The following is a 23,821-nucleotide window of genomic DNA, read 5'->3' on the forward strand; positions in this document are numbered from 1 at the left end:
CTTGGGTACTTTCATCATGAAAACCCTCCAGAAAGCTCTCTAGTAACTCATCTGCATTGTCAATTCTTTCAGCATATTCTCCCACAATCCATATCATAGCTGCTCGAGCATCTGGCTCATCCAGTGAGTCTAAGTTTTCACAGAGAGTGGCAATGATACTTTCATACCTAATACAACAAAATGGACTATGGTTACCAAGGACAAAACTCAGAACTGCATTTAATAGTGAAGGCTAAAGGAAAAATATGGATGAGGGACCCTAAACCAAGCCACTGAATTATAAAAATTTTTTATTTGAGAGAACATAGGAACTTTAAGTCAGAAGATTATAAATGCCTTAAATTTCCTATTATGTTTAAAAACTAGACCTTAATAAAAACTCATCAGGTATTATTTTCAGAAAGAAAAATTAACCTGTGATGTAAGACAATACCACTATCTTGTGTTTCTAACCAGCTTTCTTATTACTAGATCAGAGAATTTTCCTCTTACGCCATTTTTGCCTTCATGGTGGAAAGGAATAGAAACCTCACTTTATTTTTAGGAAAACTAAGGTAGAAAACAACAGTGTTCACTAGAAACTGTAACTTTGTCTCTTATTCTACCTCTTTTTTTTTTTTTAAATAAAAGTGATCATTTTGTTTTTCTCTTCTAAAGTACACACATTAATGACTTGGTTTTCCAAAGAAACAAGTAATTCAAATACTTTTTATTTTTAGAGGTCTAAGGTGCCCATGTTTATCATGCTGAATCCATCTCCTTGGCTAATATAATTTTAAACATCAGAATGACACCATATAATAAATTAGATTTGAACAACTGAATAGTCCACTTAATAGTCAGCCTTACTACCACTGATTAAACCATGCTCTTGATTGCTTTCTTTAGTAAACTATCATAACCCCTTAGGGACAAATCAGACACACTTCTCTATCAATCATTAAGATACACAACCACACCCTTACTTTAAAAAGTTTAGAAACCTGACCCTCCTCTTTTCTGGCAAAATCTATGATGGTCTTTTCAAAAATTTCTAAAACTAAAAAAATTATAATTATATACACACACATGCTCACATATGTTGCTTAATAAGCTATCACCTTATCAAAATATTTCCACTAATTCTTAAGCATACCGCTAGGCAGAAGTTTATGCACAAGGTATGCCCATGGTTGTAAGCAAAATGAGACTTAGGATACTCACTTGAGAGCTTCCTGCTCTTATTTCACCCAGATTTCTTTTTTTTTTTTTTTTTTTGTGGTGCTAGGGACTGAACCCAGGGCTTTGTGCTTGCAAGGCAAGCACTCTACCAACTGAGTTACATCCCCAGTCCTATCACTCAGATTTCTTAATTGCTATCTTTTAGAATCAACACAAAAGAGAATTTTTATCCATAAACTAAGATCCCCTCAATCTGAAAAATCTGTGAAGCAAAAACAGACTTTGCTTATGCATATGGGAGCAGCTATGACATTTCAGAAAAGTTCCAAGACTGGTAATTTATTGTTACATGTTCTAAAATTTTCCATGAAATAGCAGGTATCTTGAAAGGTGAAGAATACAGCTATTACCTTCCTGGCTTTTATAGTACAGTGACCATATGATTTATCATTCAAACTGAGACATTTCTGAGGAAAAAGTACACAATCATAATTATGGCAAAAACTAAGAGCGTGCCCAAACAACCTGGAACATATAGGTTTCCTACTTAGTGATTCTGACAAACTAACTTTAATCTATGCCAAAGACACCGTTAAGGGGCATCATTTCTTCTAAAATTAACAAAGCAGAGTTAAACTCAGGTTTTAGTCCCTGCACTAACCACTTTTTATATTTACAATTTTTAATAAAGTAGCCTAGGTATGGTAAGTTACATTAAAAATAATAATTTGCGGGGCTGGGGAGATAGCTCAGTTGGTAGAGTGCTTGCCTTGCATGCACAAGGCCCTGGGTTCGATCCCCAGCACCAAAAAAAAAAAAAAAAAAAAAATAATAATTTGCACCTCGCCAACTTTCCAGTGTCTTACACATTTCCTAAATGATTTGAGGAACAGAGTAAAAAGAATTTGGACATACTTGTTGGGGTATTTGCGGAAGATGTCCCTTATGACAACAATCGCCTCTTGGACCACATAATTTACTTTGGTCTGGATTAGATCAAGCAATGTGCTTACGCAGCGCTCGGCAGATTGCTAGGAAAAAGAACACAAAAAATGAGAAAACAGATGACCTATTAATAATATTACCTCAACATAACAAGATTTGAAACACAGATTCATTGACTAATGATCAGGCACTTAATTTCACCAAGCTATAGTAGAAACTGCTATAAAATATATTTCTACATCAGAAGTTCTAGAGATACACCAAATTTTACTCTTTTTTGTTTGTTTGTTTGTTTGTTTGGTAGAGGGATTGAACCTAGGGGTACTTAAACACTAAGTCACATTCCCAATCCTTTTTTATATTTTATTTAGAGACAGGGTCTCGCCAAGTTGTTTAGAGCCTTGCTAAATTGCTGAGGCTGTGTGTGAACTCAAGATTCTCCTGCCTCAGTCTCCTGAGTCACTGGGATTACAGGCGTGTACCACACACCTGGCAAATTTTACTCTTTACAAAATATTTTGACAGATGAGTTGGTTCAAAAAGTCATCTTAGGTAGATGGAAGAATAGTTATAAGAAAGAATAAGCCAGGGAAGGAGGAAAGAATAAAGATTAAAGAATAAGCCAAAGTAGGCATTTAACTGGGTTAGTTCCTGGTTGAGTGGAGACAGTATAGGGTATTTTAAAATATCCTGAAATCATTTGCCAAATTTTGTATAAGTATACAAGCATTTCTTCCAGGGTCAACGTCTAAGGCTTTCATTTTATTTTCAAAATTATCTGTGATCCACTAGACAATATAACATCTTTAGGGCTATGGAATTTAGTTCATGGCCTTTGATAAATCACATTCCCATAGTCCATAATTCATGTATAAAATAAAGTTTAAGCTATTAATCTTTTATTATTATTATTATTATTATTTTTTTTTTTTTTTTTAGGTACTAAAGATTGAACCCAAAGGTGCTTTACCACTAAGTCACATCCCCAGTCCTTTTTATTTTTTTAAGACTGGGTCTCACTAAGTTTCTTAGGGCTTTGCTGAGTTGCTGAGGCTGTTGTCAAACTTGCAATCCTCTTGCCTCAGCCTACAAAGTTGCTGGGATTACAGGCATACGCCACTGCTCCTGGTCTATTAAACTTTTATTAAGTGAAGAGAATATGGAAGAATGCAATTGAGACTTTAAGTGATAGTTTTTTAAAAGAAAATAATTTCAAAACATTCTAAAAATTAAAGACCAATCTATCATGTTATGATGTACTTTTTTAAAAAATATTTTTTTAGTTGTTGATGGACCTTTTACTCATTAATTTATATTGGTGCTGAGAATTGAATCCAGTGCCTCACATATGAGAGGCAAGTGCTCTACCACTGAGACACAACCCCAGTCCACAATGTACATTATGTTATTCCTGATGGAATGCCATAGGAAGTATATAGCATCTCCTAAGACATATTCTTGTCAAAAACCTTTAGCATGTCTGGGCATGGTAGCACATACCTGTAATTCCAGCAACTCAGGAGGCTGAAATAGGAGGATCTCAAGTTTGAGGCCAGCTTCAGCAACTCAGTGAGGCCCTAAGCAATTTAGCAAGATCCTCTTTCAAACCAAAAAATAAAAAGGGTAGGAGATGTAGCTCGGTGGTAAAGCCCCTGAGCTCAATCCCCAAGTCCTCATTACCCAACCCTCACTCAAAAAAAAAAAAAAAACCAAACAACCAAAAACCTCAACATGAATTTTACCGAGCCTCTAAATTTAAATATTTAAAGGGGACAGAGAAATGAGATCAATAAAATCACTAATGTACAACAAACCATTTAGCCTCTGGGAAGTTCTGTAAGCCTTCAATAAATACTCAATCCCTTATAAAGGATACCAAAATAAAGCAGCTTGGGAGGTTGAGGTAGGAAGATCTCAAGTTGCCAGCTTAGGCAACTTAGGGAGACCCTGCCTCAAAATAAAAAGGACTAGGGATATAGCTCTGTGGTAAAGTACCCCTTGGGTTCAATTCCCAGTAACAATTAAAAAAAAAAAAAAAAAAAGTCTTTATCTGTTAGATATATACACTACACGTTCATTCCAGTTGGATAATATCTGTTGCATTAAAATACAATAGTACCCCTCGCCCTTAAAAGGGGAGGGACACCAAGGAGATAAAAGAGAAACAAAGTATTTCCTTAATAAAATCTTCTAAAAGTCCTATAATAATTTAAACTACCATAAGCAAAAATGTAATTAAAATGCTAGGTTGATGGCAGCACACTTGTAATCCCAGCAACTCAGGAAGTTGAAGCAGTAACACAGCAAGTTCGAGGACAACATTGGTAACGTAGGGAGACCCTTCTCAAAATGAAAAAATAAAAAGGAGCTGGGTGCAGTGGCACCCACCTGTAATTCCAGCAGTTTGGGAGGTTGAGACAGGAGGATCACAAATTCAAATTCAACAGCAACTTAGCAAGACCCTAAATAAAATGTAAAAAGGGCTAGGGATACGGCTCAGTGGTGAAGCATCCCTGGGTTCAATTCCCACTACCAAAAAATAAAAATTAAAAAATGAATAAATAAATAAAAAGAACTGGGGATAGCTCGGTGGCGGAGTACCCCTGGGGTTCAATCCCTAATACTGAAAAGAAAAAGAAACTAACAAATAAACCCTTTAAACTATTAACTATGTCCTTTTTTATTTTGATAAACTTTACAAATTTTAAAGAAAACAATGAGAACACTCAGAAACACAAAATGTGTGATTTCAACTCCCACTGGACACTTACCTCCACCTTGATGGCACATCGTCCAATGGCCCGGACAGCTTTGCGAACAAAGTCCACATCCACCTCAGTGGCATATTCTTTCAGTTCTGCCAGAACCTGTCAAATATCAAGGAAGTGGGTAATAAACAAGGATTCTCCAACAGCAAACTCACTTCTGAAGGCCAGATCTTAAGCTCTAAATCATTACAAATTTGAGACTACTTTAAAGTCTGACCTGAGCAATGTTGGCTTGGGATGCCAGACGAATCATGATGTCCAATTTCTCTAGTTTAACATAGATGGGATCATTATACTTCACAAAGAAGACTTTTATTTCCTGCTTCAAGATTTCAGGCCTGTGGGACACAGAAACACAAAAAGAGGAGGTAAAGACATATATTTATTGATCTATCCTTCTGAGTCTGTATTAAATCTGTGCCTCATTGCTCTCTTCCCATTCCACCACCAGGAAAAAAAACTCACAAACTTCCTCTATTCTTTTTCTTCTTTGTTTTGCAGTGCTGGAAATTGAACCCAGTTGTTTTGCCATATAACATTTTCATTTTCATAAATTAAAATAATGACCTATCAAATATTGATACTATTAAATTTATTTCAAAATTACAAACACTTTAATCACCAATTCACTATTTCCCAACCTTTTCTGGACAATTAGGTTGATGTTCCTCAGGGCGACATACTGCACTTCTGGCTCCCCAGACAGCAAAGTGACAAGTGGAGGAGCTAACTTCTTCAGTAGCATATTATAGTAGTCAGAGTCCTTGGGTAACAACTCTAGAAACTTCATTAGGACTTTCACCGCTGAAAGCACCACTGCTGAGTTGGCATGGGACAGCCGGGGGGTTACCCGCTCACAGATGCTGGGAGCAGAAAAGGAAAATTAATATCTTAGATCATAATTTCTTTGCTTAATCCATTTTATAAGGTACTGTTCAGAGTCCCATGGCCCAGGTATCAAGAAATTAAAGAATCAGTTAGAAAAGTCAAAGCTCCATGCTTAGGTCAAATTGGGATCCAACACTGCAGAAGCCTCATTCCCAGAAAAGTACAGACAGAGAAGACATCAGGAAACCAGCAACAGGGGATGTTCAAACTGGAAGGAAATTAGTGATACCTCAAACACTTGAACTCATGCCATTTACCTTCTGGTTTTATAGTCCTCTTTGTCTCCCTGCCTCACAGCCCATTTCTACTCAACCTATAAGAAGTCAAATTAAGCATTCTGAGAGTTATTTCATAGTGAGAGATAGCAACTCACTTGTGATTTAAGGTTTCACTGTAAGATAGAGGAGAAGGTGAATTGGCAAGAAAAACTACTTAACCCCATGCCTTTGGGATAATAAGCAAAGTTCTGAAAAGGGTTTGTTTTTCTAAATATCAGAACATCATTGCAATATTCTCCCAACTTCTTCCCCTTCTCCTAGGCCATGTCACCTATGCACAGATGACTCATGAAATCTTGGATATTTAATTATCCATGCAGTGTTCTCATAAACTAACTTATTTCTGATAGTTCTGGACAACATAAGTAGATAGCTTACTATCTATATTAAGGATACAAGATATGCAGGCTGTTATTCTCTCTTCTTCCTATACCTACTTGCCTAATTCCTGACCTCCTCCTGGTTTTCATACAAATATCACCTTCTCAGTAAACCTTCTCTGACTACCCGTTTCAAAAACTACATCCCCTCACCCGCAAATGCCTAGCATTTCTTAGATCTTTTCCTTTCTTTGTCTTACTTGCTATCACCTATTTCCATCTAATATATTGCATATTGTATTGTATATGCATATGATACATACTTCTACACCCAGCCCTCAGAATAAGTGCTCCATGAAGATCATGGGTTTCATCTGTTCACTGCTGTGTCCTTGGGACCTACAGAGTGCCTGGCATACAGCATGGGCTTAAATATTTGCTGAGTGCATGAATGAATGAGTGTTAATGTCAATGACCAAGAGAAAATAAAATTCTATGTGAAGTTCTTTCTATATTTTTTACTTTCAATGATGGAAGAAAACTACTGGGGGTTTCAGTTAAGACCACAGGGAAAAATTTCCTGAGGAATTAAGGAGCACTTATATTCTAATAGTTTGAAAATCAGCTTCAGTCAGGCAAGGAAGGTGCTTATTTACCATAATTAAAATGTCAACTTTAATAAAGAGCCAATTTTTTTCAGAAGTATCTGCCTAGTATACTGTCTATACACCCAAAATGCTCAATAAAAATTGGTGATAAAACATATATGTGTAGATGAATTCAGTAGTCAATTTCTGACAGTCAAGGGAAATCTGTAACACTAAGAAAGTAAAGGGCTGAGAAAAATCATGATGTGCTTTCCAAAATCTCCAAATTCAGACTGATATGATTTCTATATGTAATGGGAAGTAGCATATATTTTGCTGATTTAACATACTTTTTCAAGTACTAAATTACAGGTATAGTTCAGTTAAATAACTATGGTACAAAGTCACTTACTATGTATCTAACAGAACAAAAAGCATACTGTTGCACAGACATTCAGTAATCTTTATTTGCCAAATGGCTAAGAACTGAGAAATGGGAGACAATAAGGAAGGAAGTTTAGCAAAGGTATTGCTCAAATAAGAAATGAAAAACATACATTTCTTAGAAACAGTTGTTTTTGGCATGGTTTACTCCACAACCTAGAATGTTCCTAAATTCATTGAGAAAATATTTTGGGGATAAAAATGTCTACCCCACAAGTCCCTGAATCTCCTCAATCATACAGACTATTATTCTAACAGCATACACTAGAACTTACTGAATCAAGTAGGACTCTTAGCTACTACCCAGGAAAAGACTGACCTCTGAGCTTCCCGGTCATCTTTGGGGTTGTAATTAGACAGGCAGTCCAGGATGAAAATCTGGCCCCATTCTGTGCACTCATTCAGAGCTGTCAGCAGCTTATTAATGTTCTGTGGGTTCAGATCAAGTAAGTTGCTGTTTGGGTGAGACTCACTGATTTCAGATAATGCTGCCACAGCATTAGCCACCACCTGGGAAAGAAACAGACGTGATCTTGATGCACCCAGAATAGCACAAATGATGTCCAACACTTAATCAACCTTTGCTGGATCTCAACTCTTAACCATTCCTAGACATTTTATATAGTCAGTCAGAAAGAGATAAGTTATTTTCAAAACATATATTAAGACACCAGTAATAACAGCATATATAGCTTCCTAGTAGTCAGGCAATCCAGAATTATACCATCTATTGGCAGAGTCGCACATGTTTTACTATTAAAAGGTACATTAAATCATTCTAATAGTACTCAAATTATCAACAAAATAAAGACATATGAACAGCCGTAAAAATGAAGTCTAAATAAGAAATATGTACATCAGATAACAGAAAAATCTAGGTAAAAAAAAAAAATTTGGTACTAGGGATTGAACCCAGTGGTACTTTACCACTGATTCACATCCCCACCCCTTTTTATTTTTATTTTGTGAGGGTCTCACTAAGTTGTTTAGGGCCTAATTTGCTGAGGCTGGTTTTGAACTTGTGATCCTCCTGCTTTAACCTCCCCAAGTCACTGGGATAACAGGCATACACCACCACACTTGGCTTAGGTCAAATTATTTTATAGATGTATATACATAATGAGGAGGTGATGGTCTTGATCACAGGACAGGTCCTGCAGTAGAAATAGGTAGATTTGAGACCAGTTGCCAAGAGAACATATCTCTGAAAGATTCAATATCCTTGTCTGAAAACTTGGGATAACTGAATCCATCTCACAGATTTAGTTTGAAAATAAAAAATCAAATAACATATGGAGAAGGGCTTTTGACAGAGTCCTATACAAATTTAAGGTGGCTATTACTATCATAGTTCATCAAGTATAAGTTATAGATTTTCACATTATGGTCTCTGAAATTGGGATGCATTTTACAATCAATGGCCTGGCAGTTTAAGAGAAGGAATTTTTCAGGGTAGGGATGTAGCTCAGTGGTAGAGAGCTTGTCTAGCATGTGTGAGGCCATAGGTTCAATTCCTAGTACCACAAAACAGAAAAAGAAAGAAAACATTCTTCTTTTCTAGTAATAAAGAAAATAATCATGCAACTTATAATCAATGGAACTGTAGATTCAATGAAATATAGTATTCCAAATAAATCCTTTTTTTCAGAGAGTAAATGAAAAATTGCTATCCTAGGTAAGAAAATACATCTGCACCTGAACTCACAAATTTGTGAATTATGTAGCTACAAGATGAAAACTCAATACATATTCTATCAAATTAGAATACTTTTAACATAACTAAAAAAAAGTTTATAATCAATGAACATCTGAAGTTATTAAAAATGATGAAAACACTCAAAACACACAAAAATATTACCCTTCAGCCACGAACAAGTGAATTTCAAAACATTTTGTAGTAAGAACATGTTACTAAAGATTAAAAAGGTGAAGCTGAATATAAATCTGCTTAAGTATAAATGACATGACAGCATCAGCAATTATATATATATTGAAAAGATTCTCAAAAATGTCAATCCAGCTGGGTGCAGTGGTGCACACTGTAATCCCAAGCAACTTGGGAGGCTGTGGCAGGATTTCAAGTTCAAAGCCAGCCTCAGCAGATTACGGAAGCACTTAGCAACTCATTGAGACCCTGTATCTAAGTAAAATTTTAAAAAGGGCTGGTGATGTGTCTCAGTGGTAAAGTCCCTGGATTCAATCCCTAGTACCAAAGGTGGAAAAAAAACTTGAGAAATGGAGTTTTGAAATTATCCTTTCACTAGTAGGAAAAAAACCATCATGGCTATAATTTAGCTACTGGTTTTAGTATCTACAGTATATACATAGCCTGCAGATTATTCTTCTATATAATTTTGCCTAGAAGATAAATGTGAAGAGAATATAATTTTAAAAAATGATACTATTCATTATTATGTAAAGGATAATAATGGTATAAATAGCATAATATCAAACTGTAATATGGTGATTAGAACAAAGATTCCAAGATGAAGAAATCAAAGAACCACTTGGTAATATGATAAGACATTGTAATGTTATGAAGACAGATCAAGACCTACTGGATAACATATGAGATTCTTTTCTCACTTAATTTTGTTTGTTGACTCCATCAAGCAAGAGATTACGTGAAAACTAAAAGGCATACAAAGAGTGAAACAATCCCCTCTGTGTGCTTCATGAGCAGGGAAAAGATATTTTATTTCTCATGCTTAATAAACTCAATTAATCTTATAAAAATATCAAAATGTCATATTGGAAGATCAAATGCCTATTCTGATCTACTGCTGCCAACACATGCCTAATCTTTGTTATCAGTTATCTAAAATAAGCCTCCTAGCACAATTATCATTTCTGCTAGTGAAACTCTTTTTTTTTTTTTTCTTCTTCTTGTAAGTTAAATAAACCGCCCAGTTACAGAAAACAAAGAAGAAAGGTAAGAATTGGGATTTCTAAAAAGAACAGGAAGAGAACAGAAGGATGCCAAACAGAATGAGCAATTAAAATTCTTCTGTTATCATCACAGGCAACTGAAAATTAAACCATGTATACAATGAAGCTAATGCAGTATAAGTTCTGGTTGTTTAAATAGGCAGTTCCATTTATCATATTAAAACAAGGAGAGAGAGAAAGAAAAGTCAGTCTAATTAGAAGATACAGAAAGATTACATCAGAGGATTAAGCTGTTGAAAAAAAATTGACAAGACAACAGTGATCAGTGTCAGTCATCATCTGTGTCAGTGAAGGCTGGAAGGGATGCCCTCCTGCCCCCGTGCCAAACCTCTGCGCCTCTAAAACTCCTTGAGGTTCTTTCCATTCCAGTTCTCCGCTTTTATCTCCTAATCTTCACATCCAGACTGTTATGTTTCCAGAAATGTCCTGAGACAGGCCATGAGGAAGTGCTTCAAACCCTCCTAGTCAGTGAACCATTTCCCCCACTCTAATGGAAACCTGAAATAAGCCAGTCACGCTGAATCTGAGATTTTTAAAATTTTTTCAATGGATCTTTTATTTTATTTATTTATATGTGGTGCTGAGTATCAAACCCAGGGCCTCACACATTGCCAGGCAAGCACTTTACCACTGAGCCACAACTCCAGCTCCTGAAACTGAGATTGATGAAAAAAAGGACTGTCTTTAAGAACCAACTAGGTGGGGAGGACAATCATTTGTTGATGCTTACACTTACACTATGCTTCTTTGGAATTTTGTACTATGTACATATATTGCTTTTAAAAGTTAACTTTTAAAATTACAGATTGAAATTAAAATTTACTTCTTCCCAGAGAGCCTTCTTCAGACAATATATATAATAAGAATGGGATTTAGTAAAAAATCACAAAAGAACTAATTCAACTTTTACAGTAACTGCCTTAACTTCCCTGAAATATTAAAACACCAAAGAAAGTTATACCCCTTGCACTTGAAACATCACTTTGGTTTTGAACTGTTAAGACAATCATGTGCAATATAATCCCCCTAGAAAATTGGCATTTCTTAGGAAACAATGCTACAATCTCAGAAAAGTCAGTTTCCAACACAAAAAGGGGATCGGTAAAGAAAGATTTGCTTTAAAAATGAATTTATAAACAGGGTTTCTTAAGTGAGCTTTCTCAGTACATGAATTGATTTATAAAAAGTTGGCTTCTAGGTTACAAAGAAATATACCTACGGTATTAAAAAAAAAAATTAAAAAACAATCAAACCCAAAAAAACCTACCCTCTTTTTCATCTTGCCTCCAAGTTATGGTAAGTTCTAAATTCCCCACCCTTTCCCTTCACAGACTTAATGCAATATAGATGTGAGTATTAAAACTTTATACATACATATATTCACAAAAACATATGTACATACACATAAAATCTCAATCCTAGACAAATCTTTTTTCTGCCTTAACTATAGACTTCTTTGCTCATTTGTTTGTTTATAGTATTAGGGATTGAACCCAGGGGCTCTACCAGAGGTTTTACAGCCACAGCCACCACCCCCAACCCTTTTAAATTTTAAATTTTAAGATAAGGTCTCACTAAGTTGCCCAGGATGGCCTGTTGAACTTGCGACCCTCCTGACTCAGTTTCTTAAGTAGCTGGTATTACAGGCATGCACCATTATGCCCAGAAGATGTCTCTTATTTGATAATTCTTTATGGACCCCTGGAGTCACCTCAATTTTTTGTTAAGGTAAACAATTTGTACTCTGGCTTACTTTACATTATGCCTAATTAAGTGATTTGCCCAAGAGATAAAAGATTATAATAGTTAAACAAATTTATTGAACTTACTCATTGCCATTAAATCCTCATAAAAACTCTGAGGTGGTTGCTATTAAAATTCACCTACTACAGATAAGGAAACAGGCTTAAAAGTTCAGCAACCTGCTTAGGTCAATGTAGTCAGAAAGAGATACCTGCTTGAATCTAAACTCAAAGTCCATGTCTGATTCCAGTGTCTGAGTATGTACTAATCACTCTTGCCTCCAGCATTTATTTACAGTCCCTAGACATGTGAACTTCAATGAGGGTAAGAGAGAAAAGAAGTGTGTGTGGGGGGAACAATGGTAAAGATAATAGAATCCAAACATTATTTCCAGAAAAAGGTGGCATGCAGATTTATATAAAAAGAAAAGTGTATTTTTCTTCTTTGTATATTTCAGAGATAATCATATCCTGGCAGTACTTAAAGAGGCAAAATTTACTATTCAGCTATAAAATCTGATTTACAAGCTATATCTATCTCATAAGCAGAAATTCTAAGGACATAATCTGACCTCATTTTTTTTTTTAAAGGAGCAAGTTGGATATGGTTAGAATAAAAATGATCATTAAAAAAAAATTCTAGAAGGAAGTCTAGATACACACTGAGAGTGGAATATTATAGTCAGAAGCACCTTTGTGAGAACCCTCAAACATTTCTCTGTCCCTTAGAATGCTTTTCACCCTGCACTCTAATTTCATCCTCCTTCATAACCTCAGAACCCAAAAAGCATCACTTTTCAGTATGGTGACTTTCTCCTAATAACTAAATTAGTATTTGAAGGGCTTTGATTTCCAGCAATGACAGTCGAGGTTACACATACTCTAAACAAATTTATGCTTCAGTTTGTCCGTTCAATATTTTTTTTGGGGGGCTGGTGCCAACAACAACCTGAATAAAGTAAAAGCAATAGAATAACAAATCACAACTAGTATAAGGAAACACATAGGTGGTTTACATATTTTCATCCTTTCAGCAACAGTTTGGAAACTTGTCATCTCCTTTATGAAGCTGCTTCAAATGACATGTAAAACACCAGCAACATGTATTTAATCTAAGAATTTCAGTCATTATTCTCTCTTCATAGACACAATGATTAAGTAGTACTAGTTAAATTTCCCCCACTCACAAACAAGTAAAACTTGGAGCTTATACTATAAACCAAAACACTGTCCAAAAACACCAATAACATGCCTACCACATCACATTCCTTAATATTCCATTTTCCCCCATGCTCTTCCTTGGAAGGAGAGCTAAAATTACATAGTTAAGCCAACATATCCTCATTATGGCAAGAAAGTTTGATTACTTATTTTAACAAGCAAAATTAACAAATGATAAAATTCATCTTATGTGGCATAAGATATGGTCTGTCAAATTGCAAACATTCTCAAAGCCAAAATACTAAAAATAAATAACAGACAAAAAGCACTCCCTTAACAAAGAGTTACATACCAGAGGTTCTAAAGTTTCTGAAAGCATGCTACAACATGAATCAAATAAAGCCTTTTCTCTCACACCACTTATGATCTCCCTTTTGAGAGTTAAATATTTCCATGACAAATTAGAGTCTTGAGAACATCTTAAAGGAAAATAAGAATTAGCCTTCAACTTCTGATAAGCAACTGAAATTATATACAACAGACTGAGTTTTCAGGAAGTTGCTGATGAGAACTGCTTTAAAGATACATTCTTAAACAATTATTTGTAAAAGTAATTGTGCAATGATATGGTAAGTAATAATATAAAGTTCATTTGTGGGTAAGTTGCCCTCAACTTTAAAAATTTTAATCTTTAAAAGTTTTCATTTTAAAAGTTTCTTTTTTGGGGCTGGGGTTGTGGCTCAATGGTAGCATGTGTGAGGCACTGGGTTAGATTCTCAGCACCACATATAAATAAATAAAAAATAAATGTCTATCAACATCTTAAAAATTATTATTATTATTATTTTTTTTGTGTGTGTGGTGCTAGGGATCAAATCCAGGGCCTTGTGCTTGCAAGGCAAGAACTCTACCGACTGAGCTATCTCCCCAGCCCTAAAAATTATTTTTTAAAAAAGTTTCTTTTATAATCTTAAAAATTTAGTTTTTTGGTTGTTTGTGGGTTTGTTTTTGTGGTACCAGGGACTGAACCCACGGCCTTGCATTTGTTGGACAAGCATGCTACACTGAGCTACGTTCTCAGCCCTAAAAATTTTCTCTTTAAAATTTTTTAAAATAAAATTTGATACTGAAAGATTAACTCTTCTAAAATCACTAATATCCAGCACCACAATCACTATACAAAAGAGAATATACATTTTTGTCATTGCAGCTTAGTCTATAGTAGATTCAGTTTTAAGAGTTCTGCAAGTCCTCTGCTTTAATGCTCACAACAATCCTCTGACAGAAACACTATATTTAATCTCCATTTTGCAGATGAGGATACAACAACTTAGGGCGACCACACAGCTAAGAAGTGGCAGAACCAGGATACAAACTCAAGTATGTTTGTTTCCAGACCTTGAATTTGAACTAGAAGAAAAAACTTTTGGTACTGTTTTTGTAACTTTTCTGTAAATTTAAATTAATGCCCCCTAATGAGTTTATTATTAAAAAAAAACTAAGTCAGTAATAATATGATATAGTAAATAATCTCCACAAGGTGTATTATAAAGGAAAATAAAAAGTGTTCACTTTCTTCATAAGCAGAGACAGAAAAGTGTTCATATAGAGTATTGGGAAATTCAAGAGCCAGGCAACGGGCCTTACATCAAAGCAGTCTCCAATGAGTCCACTTACTCAACACTCCAATTCTGCAGAAATTAATAGCAGATCCTCCTTTAGTACCAAATGTAACTGTAGTCACTTGAGGAACTCAGACTCAGACTGAACATATTACCTACATTACTTTCATCAAATGCCTACCACATAATGACACTCATACACGCCTAAAATTCCACAAGTTCCCTAACTTATTTATGAACATTTGGTATGAAGAACAGGCTGCATTTCTAATTTCACCTGTGTATATTTTAATTTTATAACTATTACTTATTAAAATATATTTAGGAATTAAGAAATCCCATCATTAAGGCACTAAATTCATCATTACTTTTCTCTGCACAGTTTTTACCTATCTTTAACAGACAATTTAACATTGTCCCCATTAATACCAAATAAATTCTGACAAAAATCCTCCTTGAGCTTAGAAAACAATTTAGACAGACTTAACTTCTTCAGTATTTATCATTTCAAACTGACAACAAACCACTGCACAAGTAAGATTTCTAATGCCTAAATAAAAATTGTAACACCAAAAGGTGCATGTTAAAAGTATGTTCTTCAAGAATAGTTGCAGGGCTGGGGATATAGCTCAGTTGGTAGAGTGCCTGCCTTGCAAGCACAAGGCCCTGGGTTCAATCCCCAGCACCTCGAAAAAAAAAAGAATAGTTGCAGTTTATTAAGCATTTACTATGTCAGGCATTATTTAAAATTTTAAATAAATTATTCCTCTATCTTCAAAATAATCCAGTAAAATAGCAATTTTACAGATGAGAAAACTAGAGCTCATTTCAAATAACTTGCTTAAGGCCACATTTCTAGTTGTCAACCAACCCCGAACTCAAATAGCATCAACTCTGGCTCTAAGGTCTACACAGGGTGTATACCTTTATCCGGAAAGTCTGGAAACAGAAGTGTTTCAGATTTCTCATTTTTTTTTTTTTTTCAAATTTTGGAATACTTGCATACACATAATGAGCTGTCTCAGGGATGGGACCCAAGTCTAAACACACAATTCATGTTTCTTTTACACAGCTTAAAGATAGCCTTGTACAATATGAATGTAACCCATCACATGAAGTGAGTTTCCCACTTGTGGCATCATGTCAATGCTCAAAAGGTTCCCGATTTTGAAGCATTCACATCAGGATATTCTGATCAAGGGATGCTCAAGTGTCCGATCTCTAAGGCTTTACAACTTAGGCACTATTGACATTTAGGCCAGGTAGGGGGTGGGTGTGGGAATACACTATCCTGTGTACTGTAGGATGTTTAAATCTCTTGGTCAACATTTTACACTCATATTAGGATATTTCAAAGTCACTTCTGCAGATTCTCTAGTGCTTTCACATACAGCATGCCCTTTTGAATTGCTATTAGAATTCTAAGGCAGAATCCCCTGGAAGTGTTCATTTCCTGTGTGAGTCTAGTATTTACTAGTGCCTGCTGCTGCCACCATGTGGAGTAGCCTCTGAAAAAGTGGAAGAACAAAACCACTCCTCGAGAACAGTAAACCAGGACTCATATCCATCCTAAGAAGAGGATTAAGATGATTTTATAATAAAACAGTATAAAAACAATAGCTGGTTCACAAACTTGGAAACGGGCTATGAAAAAAAAAAAACAGTCACTTTGAGAAAATCAAACATTTCTATACACACACGTAAATTCTGTTGTATACATACATCCATGAAGGCAGTGAGTAGTAATGGATTTGGGGACCCAGACTAGGTCAGAATCCTAGCTACATTACTACTAGCTGCATGACTTTAGTATAGTTCTTTAATCTCTCTGTACATCTCTTGATCTGTAGCATTGAATAACTTCTACTTCACAAGATAGATATGAGAATTAATTGAAATAGTGTACATAAATGTATCATCGTGCCTTGAGCAGAAGGCATTTAAGTTTAAATGTCTCTTTTCCTAATGACACAAGACCTTAGAAACTTGAGTTGTTTGAGCTAACTGAACCTTATATTCTACCCTCCATACCTGTGAAGTTAATTTATCTAGTTACCTAGATAATCTAATTCTTAGCAGCAGCATTTGATCCTACCAATAAAAAGAAACATCAGTGTGATGATTGTAATATTTCATATAAGTTTGCTTTTTATAAATGTAATTTCTTTTTTAAGGTTACAAAGCAGGGCATACAGTTGAGGTTAAAAGTATGAATTTGAGGTCAAAAGTAAGCACATGTTGTATAAGTGTTGGCTATCTTTTAAGTCCAATCTTTTCAGTTCTTCACTAAAACAGCAAGAATACAGTGCTCAAAAAATGATTTGACTACACAAAACAAGGCCAGGACAAGAATGAGGCAAGTGAAGCATGGCACAAAATTTAAGAATACAGACTTCTCTCAGGCTTGTGCAGGTACATGGCCAGCAGTGAGTTCTTAATTTTTTTTTGGTACCAGGAATTGAACTCAGGGGTACTTGACCACTGAGTCACATCCCCAACCATACTTTATATTTTATTTAGAGACAGGGTCTCACTGAGTTACTTAGTGCCTCGCCATTGCTGAGGCTGGTTTTGAAGTCTTGATCCTCCTGCCTCAGCCTCCCAAGCTGCTGGGATTCTAGGTGTGCACCACTGCACCCATCTCTCTTTAAATTTTGCACTCTGGGTGCCTCTCCAGAAATATCAAACAGTATCAGAGAAAATTTGCTATTGCTACTGAGAAATCTCACAAGAATGTAAAAAGACTTTCTATTTAATGGGCAGTAGATTCAACAATTAAGTAGCCAATGCTGACACCCTGCTCTAGGAAAATCTGAAACAGAGACCAAAAGAATGAGCTGAGAATGTGGCTCAGTGGTAAAATATTTGCCGAGCATACCTGAGGTCCTGGGTTTGATCCCCAGCACCTCAAAAAATAAAAATAAAAACTATAAATTTTAAAAAGAGGATAAACAATAGATATTCCTGCAACAATTTTTTAAAAAATCTACCACGTGGGCTGGGACGTAGTTCAGTTGGTAGAGTGCTTGCCTCGAAAGCACAAGGCCCTGGGTTCAATCCCCAGCACCGCAAAAAAAAAAAAAAAAAAAGAATCTACCAAGTAACTTAAATCTTCTCTACAAGTAAAATTTGTGAAAAATCTCCCCAAATCACCTCTTCCTCTTGTTACTATAAAAATAAATTGAGAATTATTAAAGGTATTATACATTTTACTATAATAGTATAACATATTAAATTCAAACAAACACATTCATGTGTTGCCTGCTTAAATTACATATACCTAGGGACTGGAAAAACAAAAGCAAAACAAGATTGGCATGTATTGATAATTACTGAATCTGCTCATTTATTTTATTCATCTGTTCTTCCTATTCTGAATATGTTTAAAGATTACCATAATAAAAAGCATTTAACAAATGGCATACATATGTTGCTTGAATGTTATGGATAGAAGAAAACCAGCCCTCTCTTCTACAGCAAAAGCTTAGAAAAGAGGCTGTGGATGTCACTCTGGGGTACAGCGCTTGCCTACTAAATGTGAGGCCCTGGATCTGATCCCCAGCACTGCCAAAAACAAAAAACAAAATCTGAAAAAATCCTAGAATAAATCAGATAAACAAGGCTTGTTCCAGAAACTGTATTCTCTTAATTGATCTGGATAAACATTACGCAGGCTTAAAAAAATGCTTTTACTGCTAAATACTTAGTCCTTAACCCAGATTTTCAGGGGTTCTGCACGAATAGCCTTTTCCCCCTCTGGGACTGAATTGCCTGCAGGAAGATTAATTTTCACCTCAATCCACTCTTCTACTCCCCACCTTCTCCACTGAGAGACTCATACCCAGGGCCTCCCACAAGCTAAACAAGTGCTCTGCCTCTGAATTGTATCTCCAGCCCTCTATCCATTCTTAGCATCACTGAATATTTAATAAGTTTCCACAGGGTACATGACATTCTGCTTATCTGGTTGGTGCTTGAAACCCAAACTCTTCATCTCCTCATTTATCCTCAGAGAACTTTAAAGACAGTTGCTCAAACTAACAGTGAATCAAAAACAGTGACAAAAACTCAAGTTGGTACCAGTTAAACATTCCATAAAACAGATATTATTGCCTTATAAACTTATTTCTTTATGGAATCTTAAAAAAAAAAAAAAAAAAAAGATGTTGCATAGTGCAACTTGGGGGGCTGTGGTTTGCACAAAAATTAGGAGTACTCTTCCAACACTGGTGGTTAAACCCTTAGAGAAGACTTGGTTCAACACCCACCCCTAAGCCTAAAGGTGGCTGAAAGATTCCTGATGGTAGTCAGAATAAGTACCTCCAAAATATGTAGCTTGCTTCATTCTTTGACCTTACTACTATTCTGAAAATATAATAAACAGAAAGTCAAGATTACCCATAGAGTAAGATGAACCAAATGATATCGAAACACAGAAATGAGTACATAATTTGCAAGGAAGAAACAAAATCAATTTCAGACAAATTCTAATATTTTCCCTCCACTGAAAAAGTTCAGCAAAAAAAAATATTTAGAGATTATCTACTGATTAACTTCAGCCTTCAATTAAATACTGCACTAGACAAAAAGTGGAACACTTTAAAGAAAGTGGCTATTCCTCCCTCTTCTTAGTAATGACAGCAACCACTCAATTCAAATAAATGTCAGTGGTTCACTTGATCCTCTTCATTATATAAGTGTGCGTGACTATGCCAGGCTTAAATTTTAAAAATAAAAATTTTAAAAAGCTAGGCACACTTTTTTTTGTATTTTGTTTAGAGCATTGAATAACTCTAAATCCCAGTGGCTCCGGAGGCTGAGGCAGGAGGATCACAAGTTCAAAGTGAGTCTCAGCAACTTAGTGAGTCCCTAGCAACTCTGAGAGACCGTCTCAAAATTAAAAATAAGAAGGCTAAAGATGTGGCTAAATGGTTAGTATGGAAATAGAAACTGAATCAAAATGATCTTTATTGTCTAATTTTTTTCTTTTTTTTTCTTTTTCGTACTGGGGATTAAACTTAGAGGTGTTTTGCCACTGAGGTACATCACCCCAGTCCTTTTTACTTTGACACAGAGTCTGGCTGAGACTGGCCTCAAACTTGCAAATTCTTCTGCCTAAGCCTCCCAAGTTGCTGGAATGAGAGGCATGAGCAACTGCTCCTGGGAAAAATAATCTTAAAATATGTGAATGCACGTATAAAAATTTAAGGTAAAATCACTTGAAGAAAATGATTAAAGTGTTGGTTTATTTCTGAGGAAATACTGAGGTAGGTACAATACAAAGTTTTGTTTTAAGACTTTGTATTTTAGTGCTTATATTTTGGGCAATTGTCCCAACTCAAAATGAGAGGTAATAGCAGTCATGCTTCCATAGGTACCTGTGAGCCAACGTTCCAAAGACAGGTTTATGTTAAACATGTCTTGAAAAGGGACACATTTTAAATATTGTTCTTTATAAAAGCAGTTTATTACCATAGGATTTGAATCTGCTATGAGATCCCGTAGAGAATCCAGAAATCCCTGATCTTCCACCATTTGGGCATTGATATCATGGAGTTTTGCCACACAGACTGCTGCTGTTTTCCGAACATAGGGGTCTTCGTCCTTCAAGCACTTGCGCAGGGGCTCACAGAGATATTCTGTAATTTTGTCCACCCGGATGCACCCCATGGTCCTAACTGCCAAGGCCCGAATCAAAGGATTGGGATCTTCACAGTCCTACAGAAACAACAATCAGCTCTGAGTCTATAAGGTAAACAGTTTAGTTGATACAAGCTACAAGAGAATATTTTATTAATTTAAGTTTCTGGTTAAACCTACACATCACAACATAATCTTGCACACTATTCCTTTTCTAAGTACAAGCTCTAGTTGTCTATTCAAGAGTTTAGAAGGAAGCCAGGCATGGTGGTACATGCCTACTACCTCAGCAAGTTGGGAGGCTGAGGCAGGAGAACCAAAATTTGAGGCCAACCTGAGCAACTTAGCAAGAAGAAAACCACTTAACAGTTTAACATACACAATAAGGAAAAGCTCAGTAGTATTCAATCCAAGGCTTACCATATAAATCCATGCATAGCTCTAACTTTCAAAATATGTAAACGAAAATCTTTCCAATGGATTGGACAGAAAAAGCACAAATGCTTATAAAGGCACTAAACATGGAAAGATAATAGTGGCAAACATGAAAATGGTGATTGTGTTTCATCTATGAATCACCAGGTGGGGAGAATGAAAGTTATCTTCTCTCTGACTTTGTACAATACAGAAAAACACACAAAAAAAAGCCCCAAAAAATCTTTGAGAAGGAAGAAAGTATGTTGATTATTTTTCAAACTTTAAATAAAAGTTCATTTTAGAAATGCTGTCATTCCTCCTCTTCCCTCCTCCTCCTCCTTTTTGGTACTGGGGATTGAACCCAGAGGCACTTAACCAATGAGTTGTATCTCCAGCCCCTTTTGTTTTTTATTGAGACAGGGTCTCACTAAGTTGCTTTGGGCCTCGCCAAATTGCTGAGGCTCACCTTGAATTTACAATCCTCCTAGATCCTACTGCCTCAGCTTCCCAAGTCACTGGGATTACAGGCATGTGCCAATACATCCAGTTTTTTTTTTTTTTTTTTTTTTTCAATGTAAACTAATTTCCAATCAGAGAAAAAAAAAATTAATGGAAATAATCCCATTATTATGTTCATCAAATCTAACAGGAAAATATCTGACTGGCTATTTAATTACATTAAGGAAATTTTTGAGGTTTTAAAAGTTTTTAAAGATGTGACAGTAGTACTGTGGTTATATTTTTGAACATTCTTTTTTTGTGTGTGGTGCTGGGGATGTGGTTATATTTTTGAAAAAGAGATTTCTTTTAAACTTTTTAAATATAAATTTTTAATTGTCAATGGACTTTTATTTATTTTTTAATATGTGGAGCTGAGAATTGAACCCAGTGCCTCACACATGCTAGGCAAGTGCTCTACCACTGAGCCACAACCCCAGCCCTGAAAAAGAGATCTTATTCTGACAAATTTAAGGATGAAATGATATGATGCTTAGGATTTGCTTGAAAATTATCTAGCAGGAAATGGGGTGGGAGTCCAAAAACTACACACATAAGTATAATTATTAAAACTATAAGAAATAAGAATTTATTATAGTATGAATATGTTTAAAATTTTCCATAGCAAAAAAAAATTAAACATTTTAAGATCTATGAAGTGAAACAAAAGTAGTACTTTCTATAGTTTTACTAGTTATGACTCAGCCAATTTCTACAAAGATAAAATAGATAAAGCCTCAGGTAACAAATACAATGATAGGCCCAACCTTAATCAGCCTTGGAAGGTAAAACAGTGAGGTTTTTCACCTGGCTTTGTTCTACTCATCTGGCAAGGATACATGTACCAAGCAGTGCTAACAGAAGGCTCACCATATGGTTTGAACTTCCCTGGATGACACAAGCTGGCATATGGAATGCTTAAAACATGAACAGTCCTACTCATTGCCAATACTTCCCTGGAGGCCTTCCTCTGGAACAGAGGTTGCTTATTTGCAATGCAGACACTAATTATACCAAGAGTCACTTCTAAAACGGTATTTGAAGAAGGGACTGCTCCAGTCCTTGGGAAAGTTACCTTCACAAAGCTGTTGACAGCCATGATGGCCATGTCTGGCTGACTCTTGGCATAGTTCATCAAGTAGAGATATACGAGTTTCTTCAGTTCCAGATTGTCGGTCTGCATACAGTTCACTACATCTGGAAAGAGAGAGCTGAGGAAAGAAGGAAAAGAGAAAAAGACAGTGAACTGGTGTGGGAGTTAAGCTGCATGATAATGAAGCAATGGCTTTATATTACAGTGGTCTGATATAAGGACAATGTCTCCATAGTGACAATTACTTGCTTGTTAGGTTTTTGATTTTGGTACTGGGGATTGAACCCAGGGGTGCATAACCACTGAATCACATCCCAAGCTCCACCCTCCCCCTTTTTTTGAGACAGGATCTCACAAGGCTGCTTAGGGCCTCGCTTAGGTGCTGAGGCTGGCTTTGAACTCACAATCCTCCAGCCTCAATCTCCTGAGCACTGGGATTACAAGTGCGTGCCACCACACCCAATTTATTTACCTTTTTAACATTAACATTACACACTCACACAAATGAAAATTTGAGCATCAGTTTATGGAGGCCCTAAGCAACTTAGCAAGACACTGCCTCAAAATTAAAAATAAAAGGGGATGGGGATGTTGCTCAGTGATTAAGCCCCACAGGGTTCAATCTTTGTTGGTACCCCCCTCAACAAAGTAATTTTTTTTGTGAGTGTAATCAAATATAAAAGTATTTTATACCTTCCTCAAGTTCTAGTAATTTCATGATTTACCGTTCTCCTCTAAGTCACAGAAAAGATATTTATGTTCCCATTCATGAAATAACACCATTAGCTTGGAGGATTAAGCTTCTTGGATTTATTTATTTAATTAGTAGTGCTGGGAATTGAACCCAGGGCCTTGTTAGATTTTTAAAGTATAACCTATAGGTTAGAGAACCTGACAGCAGGGCTGGGGAGATAGTTCAGCTGGTAGAATGCTTGCCTTTAAAGCACAAGGCCCTGAGTTCGATTCTAGTACTGCCAAAAAAAAAAAAAAAAAAAAAAAAAAAAAAAAAAAAAGAACCTGACAGGGTGGCACATGCCTCTAACCCCAGTGAATCAGAAGGTTGAGGTAGGAGGATTACAAATTTGAGGCCAGGTTCAGCAACTTAGTGAGACTCTGTCTTAAAAAATAAGAAAGAAAAAGAGCTGGGGCTGTAGTTCAGTGGTAGAGTGTCCCTGGGTTCCACCCTGGGTAGAAGAAAGGAAGGTAGGGAGGGAGGGAAAGGGGGGGGGGAGGAAAAATTCAGGTTAACTATATAAAGTTAGAAATTAACATTCCCCCTAAGGCTTTATTAAGTACTTTATAAATGTT

At 35.9% G+C, this 23,821-nt stretch overlaps 1 protein-coding gene across 3 annotated transcripts in view; it reads right to left on the minus strand.

Moving 5' to 3' along the window:
• Window positions 1–23,821, minus strand: part of Ap2b1 (adaptor related protein complex 2 subunit beta 1) — a 111,930-nt gene that overhangs the window by 65,807 nt on the left and 22,302 nt on the right. For all 3 annotated transcript variants that reach the window (XM_047542753.1, XM_047542755.1, XM_047542754.1), the window contains 8 exons: window positions 22,496–22,631; window positions 20,338–20,583; window positions 7,711–7,901; window positions 5,516–5,737; window positions 5,092–5,212; window positions 4,878–4,973; window positions 2,077–2,192; window positions 2–167 (listed from right to left, as the gene is read on the minus strand). In XM_047542753.1, the coding sequence (XP_047398709.1) occupies window positions 2–167; window positions 2,077–2,192; window positions 4,878–4,973; window positions 5,092–5,212; window positions 5,516–5,737; window positions 7,711–7,901; window positions 20,338–20,583; window positions 22,496–22,631 (1,294 nt within the window). The remainder of the gene's footprint in view (window position 1; window positions 168–2,076; window positions 2,193–4,877; window positions 4,974–5,091; window positions 5,213–5,515; window positions 5,738–7,710; window positions 7,902–20,337; window positions 20,584–22,495; window positions 22,632–23,821) is intronic.

Source organism: Sciurus carolinensis, chromosome 3 (assembly GCF_902686445.1).
Source record: "Sciurus carolinensis chromosome 3, mSciCar1.2, whole genome shotgun sequence".
NCBI lineage: Eukaryota > Metazoa > Chordata > Mammalia > Rodentia > Sciuridae > Sciurus > Sciurus carolinensis.